The sequence below is a fragment of the Berghia stephanieae genome, chromosome 1, assembly GCF_034508935.2.
Source record: "Berghia stephanieae isolate SIO BIC M18660-M18661 chromosome 1, UCSD_Bste_1.3, whole genome shotgun sequence".
In the NCBI taxonomy this organism is placed as follows: Eukaryota; Metazoa; Mollusca; class Gastropoda; order Nudibranchia; family Aeolidiidae; genus Berghia; species Berghia stephanieae.
The window spans coordinates 48692931-48707308 of NC_088360.1; the positions used below are offsets into that span (position 1 = coordinate 48692931).

At 33.3% G+C, this 14378-nt stretch overlaps 1 protein-coding gene across 10 annotated transcripts in view; it reads right to left on the reverse strand.

Moving 5' to 3' along the window:
- Positions 1–840: 840 nt before the first annotated feature.
- LOC144976807 (multiple PDZ domain protein-like) overlaps positions 841–14378 on the reverse strand; it is a 302900-nt gene continuing 289362 nt past the window's right edge. For all 10 annotated transcript variants that reach the window (XM_078921376.1, XM_078921356.1, XM_078921365.1 and 7 more), the window contains 4 exons: positions 9101–9270; positions 7730–7841; positions 6350–6458; positions 841–3319 (listed from right to left, as the gene is read on the reverse strand). In XM_078921376.1, the coding sequence (XP_078777502.1) occupies positions 3046–3319; positions 6350–6458; positions 7730–7841; positions 9101–9270 (665 nt within the window). In that variant the 3' untranslated portion in view covers positions 841–3045. The remainder of the gene's footprint in view (positions 3320–6349; positions 6459–7729; positions 7842–9100; positions 9271–14378) is intronic.

A 14378-nucleotide genomic window follows, 5' to 3' on the forward strand; every position in this document is an offset into this window, starting at 1 on the left:
TCATTGATAGTCTCTTAATATTTCTAACACTTTTAAAAAACATTTTAACAATTTTTTTTTCCATAAAAATTATTGACCCAGTCAATAAATATATCTGTATTCATGAACTACATTTTCAGATCAAAATTATATAATATAAAAAGCCAATCTTTAGATGTATCAAAATATATCTATTTACATATCGTATATCAAATAAACGTGCACATTTTAAATAAATAACAAAACAACCTAAAACAGAAATTTACTTGAATTCTTTCAATGTGTCACAGGTTTTTATATTTTTTAAATCAAAACTAAAAGTGACTTTGACGAGTGTTATCATTTCCACAACTGAAGTCAATGAACTTGTAAAAGCGTTCCAAAAAAAAAAAAACCCCAACACAAGGAAACCAACATAAACACCCTCTTTATCCAAAAAGAACCCAAGCACAACAAAAAAATGAATTAAAAAGCAAAGGAGGTTGAACAACCTAAATGAAATGGCTACAGTAGAAAGGACCAAAACCTTCATGGAATATAGCAACTGCGAATGGGAAATAAAAATAATAATAATAATAATAATAATAATAATAATAATAAAAATAATAATAATAATAATAATAATAATAATAATAATAATAATAATAATAATAATGTAATCACTATCATCATAAATTAAATACCACTTCTTGTGCACATCATGGACACACATTCTTTTTGAGAAAAGAGCCGCTTCCGATATCAAAATACATCATTGTTTAGTATTATATTATATACATTTTTTAATATCGAATTTCGAAAAAAAAAAACAACCAAAAAATGCAACTGAATACGAGAGTGTTCATCTAATCCCTTTACTAGTTTTTTAAAAAGAAAATAGGACAATGGAATAAACCAGAGTCACAATTTAAGAAAAATATAACATTACATTATAATTTGGAGTTGTGATAGAAATAATCAAAAAGATTGGATGTTAAAAAAAAACAAAAAACAAATACAATTGCTCGAAATAAAAACAACATAACATAAATACTCTGCAGCTATTTATTAATTTTTTTCTTTATCAAAATTTTGAAGTTTGATTAACAAAAATGGTCAAAAACAAAACTAACCATTTAGATCAACGTAAAAAAAACAAAACAAAACAAAAGAAATAAGCAAAAATCAAACAAACCCCCCCCCCCCCAAAAAAAAACAAAACCCAAAAACATACCCAACCCCGCAACAAATACACCTGAGAAGCTAGCCGGGCTTTCATTCAGTTTAGGTCTGGAGTTATGCAGGGTTAAGCAGCTGGAAATAAGTAGTTCTCTCTTGACAAGAGTTAAATAGCACATGAGTGAATACTGATGACCAACCCATATTACACAGACCAGGTGCTTTGCTAGAGGATGCTTAAGGGTATATATATATGTATAAAACAAACAACAACAAAAAAAAAAACAAACAAAAATACATAATAATAGAAAATAATCTTAAAATAAAATGTCTACATACTAACGATTTTCCTTGCCATTTTCATTAGAAAAATTGAACAAGGTCATTTTAATTTTTAAAAAAATGATAGATGTTTGATTAATGGAAGTAAAAAAATCTGGCAACAAGATATATAAACAAAACATATTATGAAAGGGCGATTTTTAAATTTTTAAATGGCTGACATTGGAATCGTTATCTTCAAGACTGAAAACAAATGGGTTTGAAAACATTGAAATTACTGCATTTCTAATAAAGACGACCTTGTGTATTCTAACACATGCAGGTTTTTGGTTTATGCAATTGCTTAAAAAATGAGAGGGATAACAACCCTTAAAAAAAAAAAAGAACAAAAAATAGCACATACTGATATTTTGCATATTTGAAACAAAGATAGCGGTGAAGTCAATAGATGGCTAAATTTACACAATACACCCGTTACCTTTAATATCTTATTTACATTATCAATCTATTTACACAATTGAACAGAGCTATATGTTAATAATGCATAATGATCAATGACCATTTAAAAAAAATAGATAAAAGAAAACCACCAGTCCTTATCAACTGTCAAAATAAAAAAAAAAGATTTTATTCAAAAAAACAATCTTTATCCATGTCATTTTATAATCCATCAAAATTAGAATTCATCTGAAAAATAAGAGGGAAAAAATTAACAGTATATTCAAAATATAAGAGCTTCTAAAAAACATCAATTGAATTACCTGAATGTTGACACAAATTCAAGTAATCAAAGGGTAGCAATGATGATGATGATAAAAAAGAACAAAAACTACTGTTCCATTATTTGACATTGGCGACTGGAAAACCTTCAGCACTTTGTTCTGACTTAAGAGTATGGTTTTCTTTAAATCCAAATCACAGCCTACAAACCATTGTTTGTTTCGATCTCAGTTGATTCATTTTCTTGGAATGTTAGGTATAAAAATAATTATTCTCATAAATAAAATCAGAAACAAGACAAAGCGATGGATAATACGGATGGGAGATGGGCACACACTTTCAAATAGACAAACAGATATATACATTTCCATAAAGCATATAAAATAATAATTTATATGAAGAAATTTCTATGGAAATTTATTTTTAATGTATATTTCCTGATTGAAATATAAACAAATCATGTCGTTGATGGTTTTTGTGAAAAATCCAAATATCTACAAAATTAATTTTTTGGGACAGCTCTTATCAAAAATAAAATGCCATGAACTAAAAAAAAAAAATCATACAAAATCTCTAAGTACCAAATTAAGTTAAAAAAACACAAAACAAAAAAACCCCCAAACAAACAAAACACATATCCTGTAAAATAACCTCTTAACACATACATTATCTTTAAACCGATCTCAGAATACAATATTTTCAAATAGGTTTTGCGTAACCCTACAGCATCTCATTTAACACATAAGCCCATCTCTATTTCTCTGAACCTACCCTTATTCTTGACCCCGTAATAATACACAAAAAGAACAACTCCCAAAACCGCCACCCAAACAATCAATATTCATTTTAAAAAAAAAAAATGACACAGACTTAAACTGTAAATTCCAATCCCTGTCATGTATTGTATCAAGACAAGATCCCTAAAGTCACAGTTCCATGCGTATTCTTTAAAATGTTGACGGCATCCTCGTGCGTGAATCCTTCCAATGACTGGTTGTTGACAGACAGAATTTGGTCTCCCCTAGACAGAGAACCTTCATCTGCTGCTGCTCCTTTGGTGAAGACTGTTTTCACATAGATGGGCAAATCACCGTGTGGACTCCCGTGGCCGCCTACTATGGAAAAGCCAAGACCCTCCGAGCCACGATTTAAGACTATCGTTTTATACTGGGGTGGTTGACTAGAGATTAAAAAATTTAAAAAAAGAATCATCACCATCATTATCATCTTCGGAAGAAACTTCAACAGTATCTGACTCCATTGTTGATTGGAAGGAGTTGAAGAATAATATCAAATGTTTAAATCATAGAGAACCACTTTCTAAATGTCAATAATAATATACTTCGATGGGAAATAGTATGTAATAGATCCAATAATATATTTAAAATTCCAATTTCGAATAGGGAAAAAACACAATTATTAGCATTAATTAATTAGATAAAACAAGACGTGTCTAGACTTGTTTGTTTTTAAGGGTTTTACGGCTCTTGCGACACATTTCGGTCGTATCAGCACCAGGAAAAAGGAAGAAAGTTGGATAGTAAAAACATTCTAGATGTACATAAAAGGACTTGAGGAAAAAGTAAGACAGAGGGGAATGGTTCAAATAGGGAACATATGTAGATTCCAAGAGCACACTATCAGTGTACTTAGTTTGAGATCACCTAAAAGTCTCATCCAGACAACAGCAAAAGGTCCAATTAAGAGGGATACACTAAAATGTTTACAAATCCTATGTTAAAACAAAAATATATCAGTACATAACAGATGATTTACAATGAAAAGAATATCCCCCTAATCTATAACTATAAATTCGACTGTTTCCCTCCAAGCCAAGGACTCTGGTCAGGGTCACACAAAACTAAGTAATCTCATTCCAAGTCAAAGACAGAAAGCTATTGGAAAACAGATACAGGGGGATAGAAGACATAACAAGTACCTCCCTGCCCACTATAAGAGGTTGGGAACCCCACCCAAGTGTCTAGCCTTCTCGACAGTCGAACTTAAACTGACTGTCATGACGTGATTCTTCATTTGTAACTAAATTCGGAATTGGGGTAAGAGGCAGAGTTAGTATTTTTATTGTTACAGTCAAAAGGTGTTTTAATTATGGAGAAATCATTCCATGAAAGCAGCATTCAAAATTGACCAAATCCATGGATGACTGTCAAGCAGCGAAGCACTGATATTGCCCCATTTGCCAAAAATATATTCTGAAATGATCAGTACAGATTATGTCACAGACCAATCGTCCCATTAAGCAGGCTGAATAAGTAAAATTCAAATAACATCATCGACTGTAAAATTACGATCCTATTTTTGTCTACTAAAGAACTCCCATTTTATAAATAAAATAAAAATCTTAATGTTTACAAAATCCCCAGTTAGTTCTTGAGCAATCATCATTATCATAAAAATGCACTATGACTATTTATAGACCCATTTCTCATTCACAATCACTGAAAGAACTTATGTTGGTAACAACAAGATATGAAGTGAATAGAAAAGTGCCAGAAGACAATAGAGAATAAAAAATTTTTCGCGGCGGTGGTGGGGTTTGAACCTGCGACCTTATTGGTACGACAACTCCGCCTGGCAGGTGAGAGCGTGGCTCTACCGTGTGAGCTATCCACGAACACAAAAATATTCGTTTCAAACTCAAAGTCATTACTAGATCCCTCTCTCACCCACTTCTTGAGACCGCCGATTCGTTCGTACACCACCATCGCGAATAATTTTGACCAGCAGTTAAGCTTAATAGCCAATATTCTCAACACAAACATATAACATAGAAACGATTGAGACATTGAGTATGCTCCGGTGTATGGGTGAATTTTTAATTCAGAAAAGTGAGTGGAGCAGGCACTTATGTTGGTAACAACAAGATATGAAGTGAATAGAAAAGTGCCAGAAGACAATAGAGAATAAAAAATTTTTTTTTTTCGCGGCGGTGGTGGGGTTTGAACCTGCGACCTTATTGGTACGACAACTCCGCCTGGCAGGTGAGAGCGTGGCTCTACCGTGTGAGCTATCCACGAACACAAAAATATTCGTTTCAAACTCAAAGTCATTACTAGATCCCTCTCTCACCCACTTCTTGAGACCGCCGATTCGTTCGTACACCACCATCGCGAATAATTTTGACCAGCAGTTAAGCTTAATAGCCAATATTCTCAACACAAACATATAACATAGAAACGATTGAGACATTGAGTATGCTCCGGTGTATGGGGTGAATTTTTAATTCAGAAAAGTGAGTGGAGCAGGCACTTATGTTGGTAACAACAAGATATGAAGTGAATAGAAAAGTGCCAGAAGACAATAGAGAATAAAAAATTTTTTATTCTCTATTGTCTTCTGGCACTTTTCTATTCACTTCATATCTTGTTGTTACCAACATAAGTGCCTGCTCCACTCACTTTTCTGAATTAAAAATTCACCCCATACACCGGAGCATACTCAATGTCTCAATCGTTTCTATGTTATATGTTTGTGTTGAGAATATTGGCTATTAAGCTTAACTGCTGGTCAAAATTATTCGCGATGGTGGTGTACGAACGAATCGGCGGTCTCAAGAAGTGGGTGAGAGAGGGATCTAGTAATGACTTTGAGTTTGAAACGAATATTTTTGTGTTCGTGGATAGCTCACACGGTAGAGCCACGCTCTCACCTGCCAGGCGGAGTTGTCGTACCAATAAGGTCGCAGGTTCAAACCCCACCACCGCCGCGAAAAAAAAAATTTTTTATTCTCTATTGTCTTCTGGCACTTTTCTATTCACTTCATATCTTGTTGTTACCAACATAAGTGCCTGCTCCACTCACTTTTCTGAATTAAAAATTCACCCCATACACCGGAGCATACTCAATGTCTCAATCGTTTCTATGTTATATGTTTGTGTTGAGAATATTGGCTATTAAGCTTAACTGCTGGTCAAAATTATTCGCGATGGTGGTGTACGAACGAATCGGCGGTCTCAAGAAGTGGGTGAGAGAGGGATCTAGTAATGACTTTGAGTTTGAAACGAATATTTTTGTGTTCGTGGATAGCTCACACGGTAGAGCCACGCTCTCACCTGCCAGGCGGAGTTGTCGTACCAATAAGGTCGCAGGTTCAAACCCCACCACCGCCGCGAAAAATTTTTTATTCTCTATTGTCTTCTGGCACTTTTCTATTCACTTCATATCTTGTAATCACTGAAAGACAACTTACCCATCATCCTCTATTTCCACAGCTGCAATTTCCTTTTTAGCCACATCTGACATATCGCCACTGACCTGTCGCGACCTTTGACCGCTGACAGACACTGCTTTGGCTTCACCTGTCACATTAGGAAATTTATTACACAAATGAATTCGAGTAAAATTTGAATCAATCGTATTTTTAAAGAAGAAGAAATGTATAACTCTTGATAAAATGTCCAAAATTTTTTGTGGTGAATGAATAATTCTAAAAGAATAAATACATGATTTCTTAAATAACAATTATCATCATCATTATTATTATTATCAATAATAATAATAATAATAATGATAATAATAATAATAATAATAATAATAATAATAATAATAATAATAATAATAATAATAATAATAATAATAATAATAATAATAATAATAATAATAATAATAATAATACAGTTCACTCTGCTTAATCGCACATTCCTGAAAAACTGATTTTTTTCTATATAATCGCTCTGCTTAATCGCACACCTTCTCCGCTTAATCGCCACATCTTGATTACATCTTGATTGGAGAAAATATCTAAACACACACACAAAAAAAGTAATGAAAATGCACTTCTTATTGAACCATTTTCGCACATTAATCTTGTATCATGTGTGAAAAATGCTTTCCTGTCAATGCAATTCCACAACATGACGGTCCCAAGCCTGCAGAAAACTCGGGAAGGTCCTACATGAATGGCACATGATAGCTGGTGCTTAGATTCTATTTTTAGCTTCTGTGCTTAATCGACACACTCGTTCTCCTTATCATAAATAAAAAACACAACTCCAAATCCGATCTCACATGTTTGACTTTACATTAAATTGCAATTTAACAGGATCTGCTGATCCCAAATCGACCTGTTCAGCCACAGCAGTCACTGCCAATCAACCACAGACTGACTTTGTCAGGTCCAAAGACTTCATTGCCTTCCAAAACAGATGGATGCCAACAACAAAAATAATCAATCTACAGCATCTCATTCACCCAAATATAACACTGCTTCAACGGGTTGAGTCATCATCTTTAGCTTCATCTTGAAAAAAACAAAAACAAAAAAGCTTGAGCTTTTGTAAAGTGCAATATCTACTAAACGTGCTCAAAGCGCTTTGCAAGGGGTCCCTGACCAACAGCAACACGTAACATGTAAAACGCTGTTAGGCGATATTACAATTTTTTCGGACGGAGACAATGCTGTTAACGGCCAGGTACTCATTTTACACCTGAGTATAATGAGAGAATGTGAATAAAGAGCCTTTTCCAAGGTCTCAACTATGCGCCGAGTGAGACTCGAACCCAGGACCTTTCGATCCGAAAGTGAGTGTCATACCACCAGACCACATTGCAGCATCTTCATCATTAGTACCTTGCACAACATGAAGGGTGACTTTCCGAGAGCCCCTGAGAGAACTGACTACTTGCTGGTGTGTCATTCCATCTGTTGGAATTCCATTGATGACCAGAACCTTATCTCCCACCTGAGAAAACAAAAAAAACAAAAATACATACAAAAGTAAGACTAATGTTTAACTCGACATAGTCTACAAATCTCAATCTTGAACCCATAAAAAGTCTGGTATTTAAATTTTAAAAAAAACTGTTACATTCATTTTTGTTTATTACTTTTTACAGTCCACAGCTTCCAGCAGCTTGGTATCACTTCATCTTGAATGCATGTATTACCATAAGATGTCAGTCAATTTCATTCTGCCTTTTATTGATAAAACATATTGTTTATATTTTGACTGGTAAATGTTTGCTTCACTTAATGACTGATTTGATAACTAACCCCCCTCCCCCCTAACTTGCCAGAAAGTAATAAAATCCGCAATGCAGACATGACATCAGTTCTCACTTGGCGACCCAAGGCAAATCATGCATCTTAATTCTTCACGTGTAGTGTGTGATCTGGACATGTTTTTTTCTTTTGCACAGGATAAACTTTTTTGTCTTTTGGATAGGATAAAAGTTTTTTTTCTTTCGCATAGGATACATCACAGCTTTGATAACCTTGGCATATCATCTATGAGTGGAAAGAGAATTGAATGTAGTTTTAATGCTTTATTATTTGAATGAAATCGCCTCAATGTAAAATGCTCACGACGACCAAAAAGTGATGCATTATGTTTTTTGCTTATCATATGTATAAAACTAAATAGCAATTCCACAGCCAGAATTGCACTATGCATATGGATGATAGTTTTAATGTAGTTTGAAAGTTTTTCAAAGTCCAAGGAATTAATAATACTGTCTTTGTGTCATGTTTTTATAATCTCTAAAACTTTAATCACGACCTTATATGAATAAAGACATCAGTTAAGATCTAATATGACCTCCATTTTTTTTTTCATTTATCTCAAACAATATTATTAGGTTTTTAAAGAAAATGAAAAAACTACCTTTATTGTGACAGCTTCACCCTTTAATTTAGTCATAGCTGTATCAGTCAAAGGAGGTCCCGATAGCTCAGTTGGTAGAGCACTCACTTCACACGCAAAGGAACTGAGATTTATCCAGGATGAAATCAAGTTTTTTCTGACTTCCCTGTCCAACCAGCAGTGATTGGGTAGGCAGCTGGTCTGTTAGATCTGGTGGAAAGTACTTTACGACAGACTAGCAGCATATCCAAAGGGTAGCAAGCAATAGCTATTGTCTATTATACGCTACGGAAACCAGGATAAACTCCAGCTGTATCAGTCAAAGGAGAAGGATTACAAAGCATTATTCAAACCTTTACCTTCAGTTTTCCAGACCTTGCTGCAGGGCCTGTGGGGTTTAGAGATGCGATGATGACAGGAGCATCCCCGATGGGGCTTCCCATGCCTCCTGCAACACTGATACCCAGCGAACCACTGGCATCCTGCTCTAGCTCTACAATACGCAGATGGTTGGGATCTTCACTTGCACCTGGATTTACCAGAAGAAAAAAAAGAGAGAGATTTTCAAATGAATTTGTTTTTAAATAAAAGTTTGATTTTTCAAAGCATACCTCTCAATGTAAAACTATGTACATCTGACTTGTCTCAATTCAATTTCTAAACTAATTTCATGATGCTCTATCCAGCTTTAATGGCTGGTCAAAATAACAATAACAATGATAATAATAATAATAATAATAATAATAATAATAAGAATAATAATAATAATAATAATAATAAAAATAAATTAATAACAGTCATAATAATAATAATAATAATAATAATAATAATAATAATAATAATAATAATAATAATAATAATAATAATAATAATAATAATAATAACAATAATAAAGAGATGTAAGGTGGGCGGATCAATGACGAATGCAATCTGCCAAATCAACACAGCTGTCTTGACAAATCGTGCGGAAAAGTTTCAGGTTTCCCAAAAAGTTTTACTTTCCTATAAAAAGATATTAAGAATACCATCTCGCTGTCCACTACTGTTACATGTTTGAAGTCGACGTGACTGACATGCCTAAATAAAGATGTATACCAAAGTTGGCTGTTCATCCATCTAATATTCTTTTACTTTTAGGGGTAAATAAAAAAAAGGAAGACACTAGAACTGGATCAAACAGACGATAAAAGTAAACTCAAGGGTAATCTAATCGAGCTTCTTATCTGAGACATAGACCATCTATGTCCCGCCCAGACATAAGCACAAAGATAGACTCCATGCTTATAAAATAATTTATATTCATGAGTTGAATAAAAGGCTTAAGACAGATGATTTACAATGACAAAAAAATAGATAAATAAATAAATAAATAAATAAATAAATAAAACAATAATCTTTTCTTTCACAGAAAAAAATAAATCTATCAGACTTTGCCTCCCAGCAAAATCCTCCTGGCAAGGCCAGGTACAGTCAGGTGCCCTTATTCCAGTACAAGGACACAGAGTCACATCAAATGGACAAATGACATTGAGGGATAAAAATAAAAAAAGATAGCAAAAATATGGGATGGATGAAGTACCTGAATATAGAAATTATCTTCTATAACCCACTTAAAATAATGGACTAGCCTATGAGTAACAGATGGTAATTGCATAATAATACATTACAAAAATTTGGCTGGATTTACTTTCTGAAATAACAAAAAAATAAAAATAAATGAATAAATAAAAATAAAAACAAAACAAAACTTTCAAGACAACAGCAAACCAAGCCCTTTTTCTTGAGGTAAACACGGACAACGAAACCCACATCCATTTAGTAATCAAAAAAAAAAAAAAAACAACCTCAAACAAAACAAAAGAATCAGAATTTAAATCAGAACAGACAAGGACAAAGAATTTAAATGACGGCGACAAGAAAAACAAACAAAAAAAAAATAAATAAAAAACCCCCCAGTAAACCAAACCATTACCCCCAAAAATCAAAACTGGAAAAAAAAAAAAACAAAAGCAAAAAATAAATTTATGGAAATCAATGCAGCAATTGCACTAAAGAGATGTCAAAACTTTTCGAAAGAAACACAAACCCCCATAAACGACAAACAAAAGAATATTTCCTTCTTATTTTTGTTTAATAAGACACTCAGGGCAAATAGTCAAAATTTTTCGAAAGAAACACAAACCCCCATAAACGACAAACAAAATAATATTTCCTTCTTGTTTTTGTTTAATAAGACACTCAGGGCAAATATGATATTCATTGCTGAGTGAAACTTAGCACTTGAACCTTGTCTGTATAGGAACTGATCGTTTGTTTTGCATCATAACCAACAATCCATGAATCAAATAAGTTACTGCAAAAGACGCATAGCCCATACTTCCATTCAAAACGCGTACGTCCTTTTAACTTTTAATCGCCAATCAAAAATAATATTGTTTTCTTGGCATTGCAGGGCAGAGGAATAAAAATGCATAAACTGTAAGGAAGCACACCCACATAAACTTTAAGGAAGCACATCCCCATAAACTGTAAGGAAGCACATCCCCATAAACTGTAAGGAAGCACACCCCCATAAACGTTAAAGAAGCACATCCCCATAAACTGTAAGGAAGCACAACCCCATAAACTGTAAGTTGTAAGGAAGCACAACCCCAATATGTTGAAACAGCAATAAACCAAGTGAAAGATAAATAAATGCATGATTGATTATCATCTAACAACAACTTTTACTGGGTTTTTATTCTTTGGGTTTTTTGTTTTTGTTTCCGTTTTAGGGGTTTTATACTTCTGGCTCATTTCAGCACCGCAAGTAAACATAAAGACAATGATTGGGCAGTCAAAATATCATGAGTTCAGATGTCCCAAAGAAAACAAGACAGGCAACTAAATATATCAATCTGTTCGTACACTCTGCTCTCTTGAAGGAATACACTAGGTCTGAATAACCAGACGTTGCATTGGATGGAATGTGTTATACTGAATGGTACGACCACCCACAATAAATAAGACGAAAAAAATCATCAATTAATAACGAAGAAAGAAATTAAGTCTTGCTTTTAGAGGATTCAAGTCTTTTTAAAAAACTAAATGAATCTTGAGCAGAGAGGTTCCATTGCATCTGGGTTTTTTTTTTGGGGTTAAAATCACAATTATTAGAAAAAAAAGATTTGGAACTACAAACAGAACATTTTTCATACCTTAGGGGAGTTCCGCCCCCCCCCCCCCTCCCCCACCAAAATAAATCTAATTAGATGTCATAGGACTTCACTAATTTGAATTTTCACTGAAAGTTTCATAGTATCAGCATTCTATATCATAGAGCAACATGCTCAATATTGATTTTTTTCCCTCTCTAAAATATAACTTGACTGGTTCTAGGAGTTCGATCCGTCTGGTACATGTACAATTATAGGTCATATGAGAGTCAGATAGAGGCAAGGACACATTGGCAGGAATGATGACTTCGATGCTGGTACAAAAACTGTCTACATTACACGAAAGCTCTAGATCAAACAAGCATTTGTCCTCTACAGGCGGGGTTCAATTTTTGACTCTCTAATCTGACACAATATCTTACGCGTTATTATTTATTTATTCATATTTTCTTGGGGGGGGGGGGGATGTAAGTAAGGGAACTGTTTCAGTGATAAGATCTAGTCTTGGACGCTGTAAGAACGAGCCACCAAAAGAGCAAACAGGGATGAAACTCTCCTTACCAACCATAGGAAAATCGTCACATTCGTTACGATACAACAACATTTTTTAAATTCAAATTTCTCTAGTACATCTTAAAATTTAAAGAAAATGATCAGTGTGTTGTAGAGCATGTTTTGCTAAAGAAGTTATGCATCGGAAGAACTTTACTGCTTTTGTGTTTGAGTGATAAAAAATATATTTTTGTGTTAGTTGGGTGTGAAGTTTTGGGGAAAATCCTGAAAATGGCTGGTAAGGAGAGATTTAAGTGTCTCAGGGCTCCATTGCGTCAGTTAAGAGTAAAGTCAAACCCTGACTGTTAATGGGATGTGACGTAAACTACTTTCAACTTTCATGCATACGAAAACCGCACAAATTGTATTTAAAAAAAATAAATAAAAATAAAATCTATTTAAAAATGAAAGAGAACTCGGACAACTGAAATATTTCATGCATCTAAAAATTGCATTATCATGCATGCCTATAAAGAAAGATAGCAAGCAAACCAAAAACTTTTTTTAAAAATAAAAAAATCAAATAATGACTTAATCTTTATGCTCCCTTAGGTATCTAGAAAATTATAAAATCTTTTTGCCATAGCAACTTTGGCTAATATCAATAAAGTACAATATAAAAGTTATCAGCATAGCATGGAAAAAAACCCAAACAAAAGAAAAACAAACAAACAAAAACAAAAAAAAAACAACCCCAAAGCCCCCCCCCCCAAAAAAAAAACAAACAAACAAACAAACAAGCAAACAAAAAACGAACTCCCCCCCCCCAAAAAAAAACCAACAAAACAAATAACAATAAACAAAACAAAAAAAAAAACAAGCCATGACTGAAAACCCTAACACATCGCCTTCGGGCTAAAGTAAATAAACCTGCCCCACCCTCAAAAGAAAATACCAAGTCATGTAAAGAAAGATTTACTTTCATAATCATTCCTATTAATCACATAACTGCCGTACTCTAGGAAGACGCGTATTAAAACATTTGGCCAGAAAACTCGCCCTTTAAATATCGATCGATTTAAATGACTTTCATCTTGGCAAAAACTCTCAAACCTGGGAGGTCTCCCGTAATTCCCAGGTTCGAGAGTTTTTGCCAAGATGGGGATCAATTAAATTAATCAATATTTAGAGGACGAGTTTTATGGCCAAATTTTTAAATACGTATCTTTCTGAAGTTCTGCAGTTAAATGGTTAACACCTATAAATGCATAACACAAAGCAACAAGTTTTTAACATTAAATAAAACAATATATATATTTTAAAAATTACACCGATCACCGTTATCAACATTTAAAAGTGCACTTCTGATCTGAACGTATTGTCTTATTATATTCTTAAAGCTTTGAATAGCTATATCACAATTGAACACAGCATCCATTTCAACGCAAACTGGTACTATTCACTACATAACTAATACACACTTTATACACGCTAAACACAAAAATAATTTTTAAAAAAAAGGGATGCACATTTTTAATAAACCAAAAAAAAAAAAAACAAAACAAAACAAAAAAAAAAAAAAAAAAAACTGGCAAAAAAATTAAAAAAAAACAAACTAAAAACAAAACTCACACACACACACACACGCATACAAAATCAACAAACAAAAAACAAAATTCACACAAGAAATCAAACAGTTATAACTCTTTTGTAAAGGGCTTGTCGAGAGAAAAGATTAAAAAGTTGACACCATTGTCATTTTAAAAAGTCACATTTATTTCTGGACAATGATGAGAAAGAATTTTTTTTTAAACCCCCCCAAAAAACAACAAAAAAAAACCAAAACAAAACAACAAAACAAAACCACTTGATTATTCCGTTACGAAAGAAAAAATGTTTAAAAATCAAAAGAATACATTATGAGAGTTTTCGACTTTTAAATCTTCTCTCCAGACAAGGTCAAGACTGAAAAACTCTAAATAAAAAAAAA